Genomic DNA, 22483 nt, shown 5'->3' on the forward strand with positions numbered 1-22483 from the left:
GCCCCTGGAAATTTCCAGAGTCAACTGTAAACTGCTTTGTAAGTTTGTAATTACTGGAATATATATTTATTTTGGTTAGCAAAAATAGGCAAACATTTGTCAAGATTTGTTTATGTTGACAGAAGCGATATATTTTTTTTCTTTGGAAATTTGTAGTTGTCTCAAGAGGGAGCCCTATTTTTCGGAGCCCTAATAGTTTATCCCCGGAATTATTTAGAATAATTTTTTTGCGTGGTCTAGTCTACCTGTGTTTGTTTGTATTTTTATATATATATATTTTTTTTTTGGGGGGGGGGTTTGGAACCTACTTCCCAACCCGCAGTGAAAAGGGATTTTCCAGGGCTCTTTTGAGTTTTGAACATTTCGGGGGGGGGGGGGGGTAAAATGGCCCTGAACCTCCTTATAAATTTGTCTGTTTTGTTTTTGTTTTCTTTGCAGCCTGAATGTTTTCAGGAAGTAGAGTCTCCTGCAGAGCTTGAAGCAGGGGTGCCATCGCCAGGAGCCGATGATGAAGAGGAGAACGTTTCACTTCATGAGAGTGAAAACAATGAAAAAAGGACTGAACAGATGGGAGAAGAAGATGATACTGAAATGAAAGGCTTGGGTAAGTGGTGCTGTAAATAGATCTGCACTTGGATTTGTGGCCCAGTTCAAAGTCCAAATGTTCATAACCCTTCGGGGTAAAAAAAGGCATTGTAGTAACAATCAAGTAGAAAATGAGTGAGATCTAGGGCTCACTGCAGAAAGATTGCAATTAAACACAACTCCAAAAATCATACAAAACTAGATTCTAAACCAATAATAGCATGCTATTGTGAATTGCATTTAAACCCAACTCATTCTGCAACAGGCCCCTTATATTATATGACATTCGCGGTGTCGTGAATGTATGCGCTATTGCGCTCATTTTTTCAGACATGATATAGTATATATTTAGCTGTAAAATGATACCAGCTTCATGACATTATCTTTCTATTCAACTGAGACATCGTATGTTAAAACCAAATCAAAACCACCTTTTTGTGGGGCGAGTTCAAGACACATGGCCATATGTCATTGGTCAATGAAGTATCTGCAAAAAAAAGATGTAATAGCATTAGAGTTCTATGAATTTAAGGAAATGTCATCGCACCCTTCAATAGAGATAAGATGTGGTTATTGCACAGACCAGTAGAGTACTCTTAAATGAAATGCCTGGGTATATAATACGGTGCATTGATATTTGGGGGGCGATTTCATAATCATAGAATTGAAAATCAGATCGTAGTATGACTATCATGCATTTTAGAATTTACATATATATTTGTACTCTCCAGTCCTCCTCACACTCATGCGATGAACCTGTCACTGGAACAGGCCCATCTCAAATTCAAGAGAAAGGAGAAAATCACTGGGGATTAAAGAATTTGAGCTAGGTTTGTTTGGAGGCAGTTTCAAAATCACTGAATTGAAAATTAAAAATTTCTAGCTTGAAAAGCAATTTAAAAAAGTAATGCTTATTTATGATCTGTCTTCCTTTTCAGATTCATGCGATAAACAAGTCATTGAAGCGAAAAGCATCTCAAACCCAGGAGAAAGGAGAAAATCACAGAGGATTAAAGACAAAACTGACAAGTCTAGCAGTGATGTCGAGCATAGTAACAGTGGTAGCTGTGATGATGTAGTCAGGAAAGGCAAAGTGAGTAATAATGATAATTATAATGATGATGATAATATATAGCGCCATCTATTACTACACCCAGCTTTAGCTGGAGCTGCCATTTCCAAGTCTGTATTCAACTTCAACGAACTAATCTTGCCTGGTACCCTTTCACCTCACCTGGGTTGAGTGCAGCACAATGTGGGTAATTGTCATGCTGAATGAAAAACATTTTGAAAGACAAAGATCAAAACCACTAGACCACAACATTCCCACATAAGTAAGCTTTGGATTGTTTCTGAAAGCCTGATATATTGATCGTAATATACTTACAGTATACCTCTATTTTGGAATATCTATAGAGAAAACTATAAGAATTGACACTTAAAACCCTATACCGGCTGCACAAAAATGCTGTTAGCGCTAGCAGAGCCCAACCAGTAGGCCCAGTCACATCTTTTGGATTGTGATGTCAAACATTTATCCAATAATGCACAGTTGTGACATGAGTATTGCTGTAACATTGCCAGTTGTGAGGGCATTGCTAGGGCTAACAATGTTTCTGTGTGGCCGATACTTGTGGAGAGTGGGAAATACTTATGGGATAGATTGCTTTAAATTATATTACTTTGGTCACATAATCAATGATGACAAATCTCTGCGCAAATATGAAAGAGATTCACACATTACAAGAAAGGGTGTTGCCATCCTCACAGCCAGCATCCAGCCACACTTGTACATGTACATTGTGGTTCTTGTTGTGACCGAATCTCTTCATGTATTCATATTTTCCTTATCTGAGATTTGTGACCATTTCAAGAGAGATTAACCTCAGACGTCTTCCAGAATCACTGGATTTATTTTGTCTGCAACAGTCCTGACGATATCCCTCAGAAGTGCAAGGCATTTGTTGTTGTTGTTGTTGAAATATTGCTGTAGAAAAACTGTTAGTAATAGGGGACTCATGAGGGCAGCACAGGGGCACTTTTTCACCGTAGAATCAGGATTGAAAACGTGTCTTTGAAAGACGTTTCTGCAGAAACACGGTTGCGTTTAGTCAAAAGTGAAAGTAAAATGTTTCAAATCACAAACCTGAAATGTGTGGGAAAAATGTGGTGTGTTGACAGATGTTTCTGCAGAAAAACATTTGAAAAGGGTTGACTAAACTTAACAGTGATATGAAAACTGATTCTATATCGTCAATGTGTCAGCCTACATCCTTGTCCATGCCAAACTGCGCTGTGCCAGTTGCATTCTTCGCCTTTGATTCCACTTGACAGAAGCTGTATGTATTGAAAATCAACGTTGTTTATCTTCTACAATATCAAAACCTGTGTTGAAGTTGACCTATAATGTTTGAATATGTGCACATGTTCTTTTTCTTCTTCCCCTTTGATATTGTGATCAGAAGTCAGTTACAGACCTTGACCAGTGGATCATAAAATGGATTGGGTCAGGATTCAAGCATATAGCAGTTGAAGGGCATAGATTGTGAGTAGCACCAGTTTCAAGATTGTTCATAATCCTAAACATTTTTTCATTTCATTTCATTTTCAACAAAATATAAATCAAATAAATACAATCATAACAAGTCAACATCATAAAAAGATATACCAAGGTCATAAAATCAACTTGAAAAAGACATGTTATAAGAAAGTTACATACAAAATAATCATGTTTAATTAAGGGATTTGTGATTTATAATTTGTGAAAATGGAGGATCCCACTAAAAAGCAAAGCTTGTTTATTGTGGGCTCCTCAAAATATGACAAGCGAGAAATAAATTTTATATATACAAATCAAAATATAAACCATGATTACCAACAGGAGACATCATTAAAAGAAAATATTAAATAACCATTATATACGAAAATTACGCAAAAAACTCAGGAATGAGAAACAGTATAGAAAGAAAGCGGATGAATGAGAGAGAGGGAGGAAGGGGGGTGAGGAATGAATGTGAGAACTGCATATGAACTACAGAGAGAGGAGTGTAGACAAACAGAAGCAAAGTAGCGCATGAGTGAAAAGGAACGGTGAATAAAGATTAAAAATCTGTGATGTATTTTTTAGACGTGATTATAGGATTTCAGTAAGAAAGATTTTAACTTTCTTTTAAAAGTTAAACATTAACCCCGGCGGGGACTACACAGTGAGGTCTCTGTCTCTGAAATAGCATAACAACCAATAAAAAGAGTCCAACAGTTCGACTGGAAAGGTGAAATATTCCAAATGCTATTATGTGTTTTATCTTTATTTTCTGGGAACTGCTTCTCACAAGTTTTCAATGGTTATTTTTAATTTGTGTATCATTCTTATGCTGAAAAAAGAAAATTCAATAAATGATTCCCCTTCTCTTTCATGACACAGAGAGGACCCAGAAGGCTCATTTTGGCACAGTACAGCTATCGTGAAACGGGTTTCCCCCTGCCTTGTGGAAACGTCCTCAGGATCACAATACCGTCTCCATGGAAACTTCAATAAACTCTTAGCATTGGATCAAGGTAGTTTTTCTGCCATTTTTTTTTCCTACAAATTTATACTCTACTGTAGTTTATTCCAATATTGTATTTATTTGAATAAATGGAATGAATAAATTGTGACAAGCAGTGAAAGTTCAAATGCAGTCTCCATTAATGTAAATTAGAGTTATCTCTCCTTAAAATCACCATTTGTTTAAAGTTATTTTGCTGAAATAGATCTATAAATATTGAAATATTTTGAAATTCCATTTCCATCAAGGAAATACCTAATGAATAGTGAACATTTTCTACCTCCATGATAGCATCGGATCACCCTTTTTCTACCGCCTTTGTTTTATATATATATATAGATATATATCTTTTTATGAAATTTGGAAAAACTATAGAATGCTCTTATTTTTCTTGTAATTTCAAATAAATTTTCACTGTTGCATTCATTTGATTTTACCTACTTATCAAAATAAATTTTGGCATTAACTTTTACTGTCTCAAAAGTTTTTTTTTTAAAATGGATATTATATATTTAAAGTTAATTTTCTTTCAATCAGTAAGTTTGTACATGGATTGCAATATGCCCCCTCCTTCCTCTGAGCTTTTTATTAAATTTATAGAGTGGTATTTGAAGCTCACCAACTGTTTATAGTAAGATAAAGATCATGAAGGGCATCTGTTTCCCTCACTGTCAAATGTAGGATTTTCCAAGAAGTTAGTTCATCGTTTTCGGAAAGGATTCCCAGGACATTGGAAAGCCTGTTTAAAGCAAGAAGCATTGGAGCAGTCAGGAGGGTGAGTGTCAATCGCAACCCCACGATGCCCCACATCGTGGTCTAGTGCAGTGCTTCTCAACCGGTGGGCCGCGAAGCTCTCTCAGGTGGGCCGCGAGAAGTTCAAGAGAAGAAAAAAAATAGGGGGGGAATCATGGTATATTTAACATGTTCTATTTAATGTCCAAAAATGGTATGTTTGATCGGTCTCCATGGGTCAAACAAAGCTAAAGGCACGCCTAGAGGTAGCATGTTGTGATATACATCAGAGATGCCACTTTTCCGTATTTATACGGAATTCCGGCTTTTTTCCTGCTATCTGTCTTATTTCCGTATTTCCGTTTTCTGTGTATTAAAAAAAACGGAAAGTCCTCCTTTTTTTCGCCCTATCTCTCCCGATTGCGATGCATGTCGATAGACCGAGTGAGAGATATTTCCCCGAGATATTTGCTTTTATACAGTACATAATTTATAAACGCGCGCACTGCCTACTACGTTCATTGAGTTATGCTTTTATCAAGGCTTTCTGATTAGAATTATCGATATCCTGGCCAATCAATGCGAGCGACAAGTTCCGAACGCATGCACATAGACAAGCGCAAAGTAGCGGCATGAATCGCGTTATATTAGCGACTGGTAAATACGTCTGTACAGATGATGACGTCATCCAAGATGGCAACTTACGATGACCAACGAAGGAATCGAGGATGACTAAGTTTTGATCATCATTTGAAAGGAATTAGCGGTAACTGCGGTCTAAGGTACGATGTTTCTGAATTTTATATATTTTCTCGTAAGTTTGGATGTAATTATTTTTTTATAATGTTACATTTTATGTACCAAAAACGATCCGAAAATCGGGTTTCCGCCGAATGTTAGATCTAACATTACTGCTGCATGCTGATACGGAACCCAGGGAGCTCGGGCCCGGAAAGCGGGCCGGAGCTCCCTGGGTTAGCTGATAGGTTGTCTTTATGTACGGGCCAACAACTCTTCAGTCTATGTATTGGTGAGTGGAGCCAACGCGGTTCAGCTGAACAACCAAAATACAGAGACTGAAGCTTTTGGTCTAGCGTTCTATGAGAAACACACAACTAACTACCGTCAGTTTTTCAAACCTAATTGACTTCAGTCATCGATCACAACAAGGTAAGAAGCCACTTGGTCCCCCCCCCTCCCCTAAATTTGAGGTGGGGGCGGACCCCCCCCTCCTAATTTTTTTTTTTTTTTTTTTGCTTGTCCAATTTTTTACCTGTGACATGTGTCCATCCCAAAATTAAAGGTTGACCCCCCTAAAAAAAAAAATTCTTGGACACTATCCCGGCCCGCGATAAGTTTCAGTATTTTTGGAGGACACCTAGTGGCATCCCTGATACATACACATTGTATGATGGTTTCGATTTAACTTTGATGTGAACATCAGGCCTCATTTGCATGCATACTGTGTGTGTAGTTAATTATCGCCCATTCACCGGACCTTTGCAAATGCATTTATTTCTCAAACTGATTGCTTCGAATGTGCTTAAGAGCTTTATTTTCAAATTTCACGAAACATGCTTTCATCAAAATGAACCGTGTTTTAAAGCGAAAGGGTGAGGGAGGAAACAAATCTACTGTTGAAAGGTCTCAGAAGGTAACTAAGAAAATATGACCCTGAATACATTAAATTTGGATTTATCATATTCTGCGCAGTGATGCAAAACCAAAAGCAATGTGTGTCGAATGTGCTGAAGTTTTGTCAAATAAGAAAAAGGCGCTTAAACCGTCAGAGCTTCAGAGACACCTAAACATAAAACATCCAAAGAGTGCAGGAAAGTCAAAAGAGTGTTTCGAGAGGAAAAAGGCTAGATTTAATTCACAGCAGAACACTTGCGTACAGAGAGGGGGGGCTCTTGGCCCCAAATATTTCATGACCAAGAAAAAAAAAGAGAATAGGAAAGAAAAGAAAAGAAAAGGGATAAGGGAGAAATATTATATTAATTTTTTTAATAATGTGTTAAAATCTATCACAAACTTGGATTTTGGTAATAAAAATGTCGAAATTTTTGCTTGCTTGCTTGCAATGCTCGCTCGCAACATTTTATCAATTGTACGCAATATCAAGCCCCCTCAATTATTTGGCTCATTACGCCACTGCAGCAGAAGATCATAAAGTTACGCACTAATATGCTCTTTATAATTGTCGAGACAATCTTTGAGTCGAGACAATTAGTCATATCCTTTTTTTTTAAGTTTGCTAGGCGGGCCTCGAAAAAAATCTGAGCGTCAAAGTGGTCCTCGAGTAAAAAAAGGTTGAGAAGCACTAGTCTAGTGGTTATGAATCAGAGGGACATGGGTTCAAATCCAAGTCATGGCATGTTTTCCGTCATCAAGAAATTTACCCACATTGTGCTGCACTCAAATCAGGTCGGGTGAATGGGTACCCAGCAGGATTAATTCCTTGAATGCACTGAGCGCTGGAAGGCAGCTCGAGCTAAAGCCAGGGGTAGTAGTAGTAGTAGTAGTGCACCTTGGAATCGATTATTTCTAGATAGATGGTGCTATATAAATGCCTATTTTCAATATAGTGTCATTGTAGCAGGCATTTCTTTGGTTTTTATTCACTGTGTCAACAAGTAGTTGGAAGACAACAAAAACTATACTCTTGAAAAATTAGAAGCCTACAAACTACGACAATTGATAAATATAAATCTTTGTAATGCAGGGGTGATATTCCTACGATTTAAATCGAATTTCCGATTTTTTTTTCCAGCTAGGCATATGATTTTTTCCTTCATTTTTGCCCAATTTTGAAAATCCAAGCTTTTTTCAGATTTTTTCTCTGATTTGGTATTTTTAGCGCTAACATACATATTGCACCGCGTGGCTCTAATAATTGGTAATTTCAGCACCGCAATGATTCCGACCGGACCCCTGAGCTGAGCTAGCTGCATACCCGGGCCGCTGTTGCCGGGCTCTAGCGGGCGTGTATAGCGCAGCTAGCATCTTGGTGTGTACAAATGTTCGTTCGCGGGTCGCGATACGAATATTGTTGATTGGTAACCTTGTGAGTTTTCTTTCAAGGGGAATTTGGGCAGTTGCAGGCATCAAACTTTCCTTATTTATTGTGATCTGGGTCATGGATATTGACATTCAAATGAATTGTACTCTTGTTTACGACGACTGAGCTAGCTGAGCTTTGACCTTCGCGAGTTATTTTTTACTTTTAATTTTAGCATCGTCTTCGTATTCACGAACACTTACAAAGGAGGATCATGCAAATTGTCATGACTGTTACCAACTTGTGACAGAATTCACCTCATTGATGGACTTTTTGTTCTGGATTTCTTCAGCACTAATTTTCTTTTTGGATTATTATTTCGCCAAATTGGATAGATCTACAGTGAACAGTCAGTCCGCAAGCCCTGAAAAAGTAGCTTCTTTTATCCAAGTGATATTCATGACTAGAGGGTTTTTGCATAGTTAATGAGCTTGGTGCGAACCAAAACACCTCTTTTTATTCGGCCATTGCTGCTCTAAATATTGACCAAATTTCATGTTTTTGGTATCTTTATAAAGAAGAAGAATCATTCTTTCAGGTCATGTGTTTGGATTTTTAGAAAAATGTTGTAATATAGGAAAAACTTTTGATCTAAAACATGAAACAAAATATTTTTTTCATGCAACAAAAGTTTTTGTTTTCACACTTAATTTCTGTTTGGGCACAAATGATTTTTAGATCATGATAAAGCTGAAGGTCTAAGCTTTAATATGATATGATTTTTATAAGAAGATGTATTTTAGATGGGTCAGCAGCCAGCTTTTCATAGGCCAAGTACATTTTGCAGCTCAAAAACAAGAATACTGCGCTCTGATTGGTCATAGAGACCACACACCTACGCAAATTCCAATGTTCCCCACACTGGGCCTCTGCGAGGTCACACTCACCATGTGGTAATCTCTTCAAATTACCCGCGCCTGTTTGTATTGAAAATAGTATTCAGCCAATCAGAACTCTTGATTTTATGTTACTCAGAAATTTCAGAAATCTTGTCTTGCATCTTGATGGAAAAAGCTGGCTGCTGACCCATCTAAAAGATGCCACATATCAAGAGTGACATTGTAAGAAAGTATAGAGCTTGAGCTTTCTGATGATATAAATAATGTTGGTGCCTAAAACACAAAATGTTGCACAATTTGCAAGTGAAAACAGAGGAAGAAAATTCTGTTTGATGCATCTTTTCAGGTAAAAAATTCACTTATTTATCAAAATATTTCATTCAAAAGAAATGACCAATATAAATGAGTAACATTTACTCTTGCCCATGGTACAAAAATAATCAATATTACTCAAGGAGAAAGTGGTTAAATTCTTTGAGAAAGAAAGTCTCACAATTCACGAGATTTTGCAGGGACATGAATTCAGCCACGAGAGGACTTGGATAAATCTTGCTCATTTGCTCATTAACACAGGGGCTTGCGGACGGACTGTGAATCTCTCTCTGTTGGATCTGTGATTTTTTGTTATACTATAGTCTAGATCTAGATCCTGTGATTTTTTTGTTATAGACTCTAGATGCCCAAATTTCCCCTCCAGCTATGCACAAAATTGCACCATTTAAAGTCCCTTCCTTGGGAGGGGGGATACCCCCCTCCAACACCCTCCCCCCCTCGGTCGCTCCGCTCCCTCGCTTAAGTATGTCTATTTTTTTTTCAAGAGTGAATATCACCCCTGGTAAGGAGAATGTTCAAAATTTTGAGAATTTCAAATATTTAGGAGTTTATATTTATCAAGAACTTATATGGAATACTCATTTGGATTTTACGGTAAAGAAAATAGGCAAAATGATAAGCTATCTTGGATGGTTAAGGCATTTTGTAAATCGATCCAGTCTGAAAATTATTTATTCCTCCGTCATCCTCCCACATTTTGACTATGCAGATGTTATATGGCAGTCTGCATCTCAGAAACATCTGGGTCTACTACAGAACCGTGCTGGCAGAATGATCTTAAGAATTAATCCTTATTTGCATGTTTCTACTTCTCATATTCACAAAATTTTGAAATGGAAAAAATAGAGATTCGTCATCGTAAGCATATGTATATAATGATGTATAAAGTTTTATGTAATCTTGCTCCGGAATACATGAAAATATCAATACCTATTAAATCTCATCAATATTCTCTTTGTACTTCTACACTAACCTGTCTTCCAAAACCAAAAACAAATAGTTGTAAAAGGACATTTCTATATGGGGGGGCTTCATTGTACAACAAACAAACTACCATCCCATATTATCAATCTTTCTTTAACAATACAGTCCTTTATATCAAACGTTCGAAGTTATCTCTATCAATCTTGATTATTGGTTGCATTATACATGATTTTGAGTTAGCTAGGTTTTCTTTTATTTATCTTATTTTTGTTCACTACTAATTCAATTATTGTTTTGTGTTTCATGCTTTGTTTTATTTTCCAATCTTATATCTTTTTGAGTTATTTTCGTTTAATACTACTCCCCTTCTTAAGGAACTCCACTGGCTACCTCTATTCCAACGTATTCAGTTTAAAGTCTGTTTATATGTATACAAAACTCTAAATCGATTGGCACCTGAATATCTTAATAATACCATCAAAGTATACACACCCTCTCGTAGTCTTCGTTCAATCACTGACACGTGCAGACTTTGCATTCCCTTGTCTAAACTCTCCTCTGCTGGAAAACGTTTTGCTGTAGCAGCTGCCAAGACTTGGAATGCCATCCCTCTTCTAATAAGAAATGCTTCCAGTATTCTTGGCTTCAAATTTTCACTTAAGACATACCCTTTTCCTCAATAATTAATTTCCCTTTTTATCTTGAATATTGTGGTTATTATTGCAAATGTTAAATCATCATTCATACATTGTAAGCGCTATGGTACTTTTTGTTTTCAGTGCCTCTAAATATCCATTATTATTATTATTATTATTATTAATTAGGGCCCATGGAAGAAGTGATATTTTGTAAATATCACTGAAATGGGCTATCCTCCATTGAAAATATTTTTATGATTTTCATGTATTTTATTTATGACTTTTTATGGAAATTATAAAAAAAAATACATGAACATATCAGATGAAAACATCTGTCATTAATGAAGAAACATTTATGTGAAACAGAATATGTACACAAGCACACATAGTTACACATAAGAATGTAAATGTAACTGCCATGCAATGGGCCTGATAATGAACATATATGACCGGCAATAAGTCGCAAAGGAAAGATCTCTTGTAAATAGCCAAAATAGTAATTTGGTCTTCAAAATACAAATATTAGAAAATCTGCTTATCTGATAGAGTAATTCTTCTTCTTAATACTGTCAAAAGTTGAAGTAGTAACATTTGATAGAATGGAAAATAAAAGAGTTTCTTTGACACCATATTTGGCGAACTGCTCAAAAGTTTCACCAAGAATGCACAATGTGCACAGTTCTTGTTTGAATGAACTTGAAAACCTTGTTTTTCTCCTTATTTGTTTGAAGCTCTTGCTGAATTTCTTCTGTTTTCAATCAAGTACTTTTGAAGGTTATTGTTTATCAATTTTGACAAGATATATATATCATTTTAAAACTAAGGATGTGTTTCTTCAAGCTCAATGAAAATTTTAGAATTAACTTTTGGCGAATTATTGTTGGTTTGGCAGTGGTTGGTCACATATTTGTTGCATTAAATCTGATAATCTTTTTTTTTGTATTTATGTTTTTATTAAGAATCAGATCAAATTACAATATTTACAGTTATTCATTGAGACTAAGGAAATACTCTAAATGTCATCCTTATTATGTTAACTAATGCGTAAGCACATATCTGGTAATTCAGTATGAAGTCCTTTTTTTTAAGCAAAATGGGCAATTCTGAGGTATTGGCCAGAGAGCAATATCAAGACTATCTGTTATATGCCCTATTGATTTTGCCATATCGCTGATAACTTATTATGATTTTAACTGATGTTCGTGTATATGAACCCTGATTTTTATAAGGTTACACAGGTACTGTTTGGCGCAGGTTATTTGATGTAATCTTATTTTCTGCCCTTTTAAATGTTTATTTCTTTTTTTAAACTTTGTAAATGTGATTATTAATCTGATAACCATTTCTTATTGGGAATGGTGCAGGAAAGCTGAAGGGGGTGTGTCAGAGTGTAGGGATGCGGAGACAGCCAAGACATCCAGAACGTGCGACACCAGTCTTTCAAGACCCCCAAAACAGAGTACTGTGAAGAAAGACAAAAAATCTGCAGTCACTAAAGCTGCGTCCAGTGTGCAGGAAACGACTCCTGTGTCAAGAAAGAAAGAGGGTAAGGAACGCATGTTCTTGGCCTTGTTGCATGATTATTAATATAGTAATAATTTTTAATCATTGCCAATCCGGAAGCGAAAAGAATTTAAAATACTTCTTCTTACTTGGAAAGTGTTAAATGGAAGGGCACCATAATATCTACAAGACCTTGTCATGCCTTATAACACCAGCTCGTAGCCTAAGATCAGCACACCAGCAACTTCTTAAGACTCCCAAGACACGTGTAGCATATGGTGCGCAAGCTTTCTCTGCCTCAGCACCTTTTCTCTGGAATAATTTGCCGTTGAATTTAGACCTTCAAATCTAAAATGAAGTCTTATCTTTTTTAACAGTATTAGTTATTGGCACTTTGACACTCATCCAAACTTTCTCATTCTTTCTTTTCTTGTGCGCTTCGGAATAGAATATTTTTAGATAGATGGCGTTATCTAAATGCCTATTATTATTATTATTGTTATTATTATTATAATTAATATTATTATTATTATTATTATTATTACTATTATTATTATTTTATATTATTATTATTATTATTATTATGAATATGAATATGTAGAATCATTTAAAACAAAAACTATCATAGCGCGTACAGTACATGACCCCACACTTACAATAGTAATCCCGATCAGTCATTTAAGAATAATAGATATTTACAAAAAAGGGAACTATGAAATAATTGAGTAGGTCTTGATATACAAAACAGTAAATAATCATTGTACACCGTAGCTTTAGACAGCAAAATGATAAATAGACTAAAGTGTGGTTGCGTATTGATTTGTTTTCTCCAAATCCAGCTTCAGTTGTCACGCCCTCGTGCGTCAGCGTGGAAAAGGTGAGAACTACCAAGAGCGGCCGGAAGGTCCTCCCTCCCCTTCAGTACTGGAGGGGCCAGAGGCAACGGACGCTTCTCTACATGGATGGGGCTGCAGAACTCCTTGAAGGATCTGTTGACTATACACCTGTATCAGCTACCAGTCTTAGTGTTACAGGTTCGATTGACATATCACAGGTACCCAGATGACTATAATAATAATACCTAGGCCCGTTTCATAAAGAGTTACAGCTGTTGTAACTTTGCCATTATGGCAATTACCATGGCATCAGCACTCAGCAGCCAATCAAAATAAAGGTTTCAATGGTAGTTGCCATAATGGCAAACGGGCCCCTAGTTTTTCCATAGCGATTTTTGCCATAACGGCTCAAAGTGCTTTACAGCATATCATTACCCCAGTCATTGGATTCATTGCAATCCCGCAAGAAAAGTGCACAATTTCCACTGCCTGGGGAGCATTCCTTGCATTCATCGCAGCCTCATTATGGCGCTGGCAAATTCAAACATACAATAACTTTCGCTTCCTACCGGGAACCCATTTAGCCCCTGGGTCGAGAGTGGCAAAGTGTGGATTAACGCCTTGCCAAAGGACAGTAGACCGCGGTGGGATTCAAACACACAACCCTCTGTTTACAAGGCGAGAGTCAGAACCACTACACCACGGCTCTTCCACAATGCTCTGATTTGTATGAAATAATGTAGGGTTTCTGTGTTTTTTATTTGAGATGATATATCATATGTAAGCACATGTAAAGTGCGCATAGTTTCTTCTTGAATTGCTATGTGCTGTAAACATTTCCATTATCAGTACTTAGTAGTGCTCATTCTATTTTCTTGAACTAGTTTAGTTTGAATAAGTTAAGTGGAAATCAGTTAAAGGTGTGATGGGATTGCTCGCAGTGGCCTTGGAAGCGATCTTATTAAAGTGGTCTTCAAAACCAGCTTCGAAAACCAAATCAGAATGTGATTTTCAAGACCGCTTTGCCTCGTTTAAAGTGGTGCGTAGGTGAGGACACAACCTTTCTTCGGTATTAAAGGACAAGTCCACCTCAACAAAAAGTTGATTTGAATAAAAAGAGAAAAATCCAACTAGCATAACACTGAAAATTTCATCAAAATCGGATGTAAAATAAGAAAGTTATGACATTTCAAAGTTTCGCTTAATTTTACAAAACAGTTATACACACATCTGGTCGGTATGCAAATGAGGAGACTGATGACATCATCCACTCACTATTTCTTTTGTATTTTATTACGTGAAATATGAATCATTCTAATTTTCTCCTCATTGTCAAGTGAAACAACGATTAATTCCTCCCTGAACATGTGGAATTAGCATTGTTTAATAAAATATGGTTCAGTCAAGTTGGTCCTTATTGTCAAATATGTAAAAAATGAAATATTGTATAATTCAAACAATAAAAAACAAAAGAAATAGTGAGTGATGGACATCATCGACTGTCTCATTTGCATGTCACTGAGATGTGCATATCATTGTTTCATGAAAAATAAGCGAAACTTTAAATGTCACAACTTTCTTATTTTACATCCGATTTTGATGAATTTTTCAGCATTATGCTAGTTTGATTTTTCTATATTTATTCAAATCAACATTTTCTGGGGTGGACTTGACCTTTAAAGCCATCTTTGCAAGAAAGTGAGTGCATGTATGTTTGGCACTCTTCTCAGCACGCACTGCGTGTAGAATACCTAAGCGAAGCGATCTTCTTAACTGGATTCCTTAACTGGTAAGGGAAAGCAGTTCAAGAATATAGATGATAGGCTATTGGCAAGTCCTGTACATGATCACACTTCTCTTCTGTATAGTAACTTTCATATGAATTAATAGACCTACTGCACTGATAATAATTTTTCAAAGCCCAGACTAACATTTATGGGGTGTTGCAAGAAACTTGCGATCAATTTCAAGTCTAAATCAATCAAATGTCTTGCAGTTAATTGCAAATTAGTGATTGATTGCTAATCTGATCCTTGAAACAAGAAGTTTAATCTGATTTGCTACAGCTAACATTGATCTATCCGTTGTAAAATTGCAACAGAATATTTGCAATTGAACGCAAATATTTTCTTGCAACACACCCTAAGAGAGCCTTTTTTTGTCAGAGACAATCCCCCCACCAAATGATCGAAGAGCCCTGGAAAATGATTTTAAAAAGGGCAAAGAAAAAACCCCATTCACTGCCATATTAAAGCTTATCCAGTGATGCAAATACAGGGAGAAGGTTGTGAAAGTACATGTAGCCCCAAAAATGAATATTTTAATTTTTGCCTGCTTGTTGTAATATATGTTCTTACACTGAAATGAAAATGATGATGCCACTTAGTTTTATTCTTGAATTAAATGCAATACTTTTTTGTCCTTCAGAGATCAAGAAGGCGGTGTATCCAGAAGGAGACCCCAACGGGCAGGGTACAAGCAGTGAAGTCCACAACATCAAAAAGAAAAGGTATCATCATGGAGAGCAAGAATAGCCAGTCAGAGAGGATACAAAAGAAAACTATCGTGTCCAAAAACAAGAGAAATCTGGACACCTCTAAGACAAAAGAAGATGACAAAGATTGCAGCCATGAAGCAAAATCTGAAAAGGATAGTCTTCAGAGCTCTAGAAGGATGTCTTCAGAATCGTCTAACCATCAAAGATCACTGAGCAATCCTAGATTGGCAAGTCTAACAGCTGCTTCAGACACGGTATCTCCAGGTTCCAGAGTGAATGGAGATCATGCTACCACGAGACACAACCAGCCCTATGACCTATACGGTGAGGTGATGGGAGTCTTGAAGGAGAACAAGCAACAAAGGTTATCAAATCAGAGCAGGAGATGGTCGCAAGGTAATCTGAGTTCCTCATCGGCAGCAGAGCGCTCCCAAGGGGAGGAGAACTTCAATATAAGTGACGATGAAGACTTTGCGAAGGAAGAATCTGCTTTTGCTAGTGAAGGGGAAGGAAAGAATACCTCCTTTTCCAGGAAAGACTCATCTGCAGCAAGCTCAAAAAGCAAAGCTTCCTCGAAGAATAGAAGGAGAACATCTTCAAGAACTAATGAGAGAGTGTTGCTTGGTTCAAATATGCTTCCGTCTGTTGTTTTGGAGAAATGGGAAGACAATGACACAAATACAAAGGGGAAAAGCAAGAGTAGCGCCCAATCTCAAAAACAAGACAAAGTTAAAAAACAAGCTAAGAGCAAGAAGACGAAACAAGCACCGCCAGAGTCTCGTAGGTCACAGAGGATCCACGAGACAAATGGGAACTGGATGCCTGATGAACTTCAGCGTCTTCACAGGTTAGACAATTTGATCTTATCATTTCCTCTTAAGCCCATCCTCATCAGACGCAGACACGTTTTATGAAGCAATTTGTCACAATCTTCTGAATTCAATCTAGTTTAAAATAACGTGAAACCTGTCTTTAGTAATCGCCCAAGGAAAACACAAAATGTGGCCTTTGTGGACAGGTGACTGCTATAGTCAGGTTCTTATATACATAACATGCCTCCATGGGAATCAGTTTTAGTGATCACTATAGACAGGTGGCTGCTATAAAGAGGTGGCCACTGACACAGGTTTGACTGTACAGGTAGCAAGTATTTCTGGCAGTTAAGATTGTTTGTTAAGTGTTTTGGCAACAAGCGCACTGTAGCCAAAGTGTGCATGCGGCCTAACATGGTTATGCTTTACCATCTTGCGCTAGTCAGGCAGGTATGCTGGATTAATGCCTCTGATGTCATAATATGTACGAAATCCTCTCAAGAGCACTGTACTGCCACTAAACACTCGCACAAGTGCTTTATTTGTATATCATTGCATTTATCTCCTTTCAGATAATGACAGGTATATGCACAAACCAAACCATAACAAAACGTTGCATGATACATGTAGCTTTGCAGATTTTTATTTTTCTGTGGTGGAAAATAGTACCTTTTCAGCTACGGAACTAATTATCATCCTTTCTTGATGTGTGACAATTCACTTTGTGCAGTGCTCTGAACACGATTCAACCGAGTTCCAGTCAGTTCTGGCACAGAGTGGCCGCTACTGTGGGCACCAGGACAGAATGGGAGTGTCAGCAGCAGCATCAGGCAAAGCTTGAGGAGACTACCAGGAAATCCAACCAGTCCAAGAACACCAAGGAACCCACTAAAGACAAAGAAGCTAAGGACCAACGTGCAAAAGGTACCAATTTCCTTTGTTATATTCACATCATTAAATGGGAAGTTCACCCTGGCAAAAAGTATATAGAAAAATGAAATAAATTTTTAAAAATGACTTCAAAAATCCAAAGCTTAAAATTCTAATAACTCTTATAATCTTTGATTGATTTTCATCAGACCTTTACCAGTATTTTTTCTGCTATTTTTACAACAAACTTTTCTTCAGGCTGAACTTCCCCTTTGAGGTGCTTGCTCACTGAATACAGACCAGCAAACAGCTGGAGGGCGTTGTGGTCTAGTGGTTACAACTCTCGTCTTTCAATCTGAAGGACATGGGTTCGATTCCAAGCCATAGCGTGTTTTCCTTCAGCAAAACATTCACCCATATTGTGCTGCACTCAACCCAGGTGAGGTGAATGGGTTCTCGGCAGGATTTATTCCTTGAATGCACCAAGCGCCTTTAGCAGCTGGAGCTAAAGCCGGGGTAATATATAGTGCACCACTGAATAGGCAACTAGATAATCGGCACCTCATAAATGCTATGTATTATTAAAACCATATCAAATCAGGATCACTCATACAGGTCACTGAAATTCTGAGTTGCATGCAGTATATAAGACATCACCATATAGGCAAGAACAAGTGTAGGGGATGTGCTCTAAGTATTGCATGGTACTCTATGAGGTTACCCATTGAATACCATGTGTGTGTAGATGACTTTGAATTGCATTAAACTCTTTGGCCCGTATTCTGGTTTAATTTAAACTCTGGTGTAAAGTTGTGGTTTAACTATAGAAAGCCAGTTGTGACATAAATCTTTAACAATAAAGGTTCAGTTTATCAGCTCATATGACTCCAAAAACATTAATTGTCTGGGAAGGATGAATAAGATAGTTGTATTCACCGTTAAAGAATTAGGAAAGAGAACAGCAAACAGAAGCATTTAAAGCAAAAAAAATGTTGACACATTTGGCTTCCCATAATTTTAGCACAGAGTTAACCCATGGTCCAAGTTAAACCTGGCTTCAGAATACGGGCCTTTGTGTTTAAGTCCCCAGGGGGGATGACTGGGCTTATATGAGCTCATATATGCTAGAAAATTTGTTATTTTCCTGCATTTTTCCCCACCAGTGTCTCTTCTGGAATTTCATCACAAGGACCTCATTCCAGGGGGGGAAGAAGAAAAAAGTAAACAGGGTCTCGGGGCGATTTCGCCACTGAAATACTCAGAATAGCCCTACATTTATGATTTTTGGTTGAAAAACACAATTTGCATTGACTTTGTACATGGAATCACGTTTTTGAGCAATTTCGGGTTTGACATGCACTTACAAAATGTTGCGTAATTTCGGAACAACGTACCCGGGCGTCGCCAATTTGGTCTCAAAAGATGCGCAAGACTTGAAAGTAAAAAGTCAGCGAGCGGTGGGGTAAAAAAATTTGGCGTGACGGCGTATTGACGAAATTTGTCGAGGGGGGGGGTCAAATTGATAAGGGTTTAATAAGGGTTAAAGCTTATCCAACATTTTTTGTTTCTTAATCTTCTATTTTTCTTTTTTTTTATGGAAATTATTACAGACCATTTAACACCTATGTTAAACCCTAAATCAATTAAGCAGACCAAATAGAATGAAAAATAATCACCCTTTTATGAATTTCATCTCCCACAGACTCTGTGCACAAATAATAAAAATGAGCCATTTTCGGCATTGCATTGTCTCATAAAAAGACATGTTTCTTCGCATTCCTACGTCACGAATTTGGTCTCAAAAGTTGCGCAAGACTTCAAAGAAAAAATTCGTAAATTTTGTGGCTCTATCTTTTTGCGTTCCGGAAATATCACGCAAAGCGTTGAGGGGGGGCATCATGGCCCCCCCCCCAGTCCTTTTTCGGAAGCTAAAAGGAAAGCTTATGCACTGTGCCTTTTGAGGCCAAGATTATATTGACAAATTCATGATATTTCTTAATTACTATGTTCTTTTTTAAAAATAATTTTATCTTGATGTCTCATAGAGCCTGTTGCCCTAACTGCTGCGAAGGGTACTATGAAACGGAAGAGGCAGCTTCGAGAACTGATCCAGCAGCACAACCAGGCCTCGGAAGAAGATCTGTTTGATTCTACTCCATTCAAGAAACAGAGGAAGAAGATGAAGGTATAGGTCCCACGTGACAGATCCGTAGGGGGGTGTTGCAAGAAAATATTTGCAGTCAATTGCAAATTTCATATGTAAATTTACAAGTGTTTGATTACTTTCAACTAAAGCACAGCAATTTATATTTGTTGATGTAAGGAGCAGACCATCAGTTGCCAATTTGCAATGAAATGCATGACTTTCAATCGTTTTTAGGACCTGAAATTGACTTATGATCAATTGCAATTTTCTTGGAACACCCTGTAAGTCTAGAGCAGTAACTTTCAATGAGTGGCTCACATCATTTTTAGTACGTTAGTCTTTGTGATGGAAACAAATGGAAAATAATCTAAACTATTTACATTTCATAAATTATGTTAAATTTGTAGGCTCTTTTTATTTTGTAATATATGCAAATAATATCAGCCAAATTGAAAGGCCTCATATTAAAAAACTTTGGGGGGATGGGGGGGGGGGTACTGGGTTCTGCCTCCATGAAAGTTACATAAATTGTAATTATAAATTGAAAGCTCTGCTTTTATTATTTAACCTTTCATGTTCTCATCTTTATATATTTGTCTCCAATCTGGCATTCTCAAATGTTATTACAGTCCGACCTCTCTTATCCGGACATGTTGGGACCAGCACCAATCTGGATAATGGATTTATCCGGATCTGGGAGACCCAATATCAAATAAACGCAGCTGCCTCCCCAACGGCGGTAGCTACACGTGATCTATTGTAGTGGGCATACAGACAGTATTCACTGCAGTGTTAGTGTAAATTATGGGCAGTATTTTTACGGAAATGAAATCGATCGATGGCCAAAACTCCTGGATAATTTACCTGCTAAAATGATTGAGGTATACATCAAGCATACCTCGAAAGAAAGAGAATGACTCGATGAAACTAAATTTAACAGTTAGATCATCGCAGCTTCACATTGTCAGCCATTGTTATACTGACTGTAGGCTCACATATGATAAATGGCGCTGTCCGTATTGAGGCCTAGCGCTAGCGAGCGAGACGTGTTGTTTTTCCCCGGGAAAGAAAAAGAGAATGTGATGAAATGTTTGCGCTGCGCCCTGATTTACTGGAAAATTATCCTGTCTAAGTTCTTTCGGTGATTTGGGTGAGATATTTTCATGAAAAATAATGTTGTTGTAGGTAGACTATATTGGAAAATATATGTAATCAAAGTGAGTTTGCGTATAGGATTGAAATCTCATTTCCCCACGTACTATAGATAGAATTGGAAAAAAAAATCTTGGCAAGTGTGCGCCCGGATAATAGAGAGATCCGGATAAGGGGAGGCCGGATGAGAGAGGTCGGGCTGTACCACCATCTTATTTATATTGAATTATTGTAATGTACTATTTTATCATTATTGTTTCGTCCTTTCTTGTTGAATGTTATACTGTATTATATTTTGTGAGATATGAAAATAAACCAAACTGAACTGAACATTTATATAGTGCATTACCTTACCATTTTAACGTGCTGTAGTTGTATGCAAATACTTGATGGATGTGACACAAGCATTTATGCATTTGATCCTGACTACTTCTCTATCCGCCAGCCCTTGTTAAATCTTGATCTTGGAGAAGAGAAATTGGATGACGATGACGACGGGACGATGTCGAAGACCCCGGGCTCGGCCCGCTTGAAGACGCCCAGTACACGATTCCACAACCTCCTTGCACCTCTTTCTGGGAAGAAGACTCCTCATTCATTTGCAATAAGCCCAGGCCTCTTGAGTTCTGTTGAAACGTAAGTTTTCTATCTCAGAGTGTGTTTCAATATCAAGAACATTAGGAGTGACAAGAAGTATTGATAAAATAATTAGACTCATGTGCTTGAAATATTTTGCAGAATTGTTAAGGCCATTAAGTCATTATCATACAGTCTTGTCAGGAAGATATTGTTTCAAAAGTTAATTTCATTCATATATTAAGTGTAGGCTGTGTGAGTGCTCGGTTGTTTTTAAAGTCTAATTTGAATTTTGTTTTTGAATATGTGTGCCCTTCAGTCTAAGAAATACCTATTTATACAAAAAACTATTATTTCAAGTTTGTCATTTGGGTTGTAAACTTTTGGAAGTCTCTGTCATTATTTAGCTCCTTATTACTGAGATTGCAAGAGTGAATATGTTTCTAATTCGGAGAATTAGATTTATAAATGTTTTGGAGTGTATGGGCTTACTTAAAGGTCAAGTCCACCAAAGGAAAATGTTGATTGTAATAAAAAGAGAAAAATCAAACTAGCATAATGCTGAAAATTTCATCAAAATCGGATGTAAAATAAAAAAGTTATGACATTTTAAAGTTTCGCCTATTTTTCAAAAAACAGTGATATGCACAACTCAGTGACATGCAAATGAGACAGTCGATGATGTCCCTCACTCACTATTTCTTTTGTTTTTTATTATTTGAATTATACAATATTTCATTTTTTACAAATTTGACAATATGGACCAACTTGACTGAACCATATAGTATTCAACAATGCTAATTCCTTATGTTCAGGGAAGAATTATTGTTGTTTCACTTGGCAATGAGGAGAAAATAAGAATATTTCATATTTCATATAATAAAATACAAAAGAAATAGTGAGTGGATGATGTCATCAGTCTCCTCATTTGCATACAGACCAGGATGTGCATATAACTGTTTTGTGAAATTAAGCGAAACTTTAAAATGTCATAACTTTCTTATTTTACATCCAATTTTGATGAAATTTTCAGTGTTATGTTTGTTGGAATTTTCTCTTTTTATTTTAAATAAACTTTTTGTTGGGGTGGACTTGTCCTTTAAGTTTTGGTGATGTGTGATTGTTGTATTTTGTGTTGCATTGTAACTTTAACTCGTCAGACATGGAAATCATGATATTGAATCCTCTTCTCACGTCACCCCCAGTCATTTGAATCACATACGTGTTTCTGTGTGGGAAATATTCATAAAAACTTAATGAAATAGAAGAATAACCTTACTTTTGTTAATTCCACTATAACAGAAGACATGTTGACATAGATCAACATCAAACTTGATCCAAGTATGCATAGTGGAGGGTCAATCATCTGATTAGGTTTCGGGGTCATATGGTCAAAGGTCACAAAATTTTGTGGTTGTTTTATACCCCTTT

General features: G+C 37.0%; 1 protein-coding gene across 1 annotated transcript in view; it reads left to right on the top strand.

Annotated features, from left to right (window-relative positions):
• LOC129264138 (uncharacterized) overlaps positions 1–22483 on the top strand; it is a 31717-nt gene that overhangs the window by 4661 nt on the left and 4573 nt on the right. The window contains exons 4-14 of the mRNA XM_064102912.1: positions 439–604; positions 1524–1678; positions 3048–3130; positions 4010–4143; positions 4815–4908; positions 12025–12206; positions 13003–13217; positions 15427–16343; positions 17039–17232; positions 19224–19363; positions 20922–21112. Of these exons, the coding sequence (XP_063958982.1) occupies positions 439–604; positions 1524–1678; positions 3048–3130; positions 4010–4143; positions 4815–4908; positions 12025–12206; positions 13003–13217; positions 15427–16343; positions 17039–17232; positions 19224–19363; positions 20922–21112 (2471 nt within the window). The remainder of the gene's footprint in view (positions 1–438; positions 605–1523; positions 1679–3047; positions 3131–4009; positions 4144–4814; positions 4909–12024; positions 12207–13002; positions 13218–15426; positions 16344–17038; positions 17233–19223; positions 19364–20921; positions 21113–22483) is intronic.

This window comes from Lytechinus pictus, chromosome 7, assembly GCF_037042905.1.
Source record: "Lytechinus pictus isolate F3 Inbred chromosome 7, Lp3.0, whole genome shotgun sequence".
Classification (NCBI taxonomy): domain Eukaryota; kingdom Metazoa; phylum Echinodermata; class Echinoidea; order Temnopleuroida; family Toxopneustidae; genus Lytechinus; species Lytechinus pictus.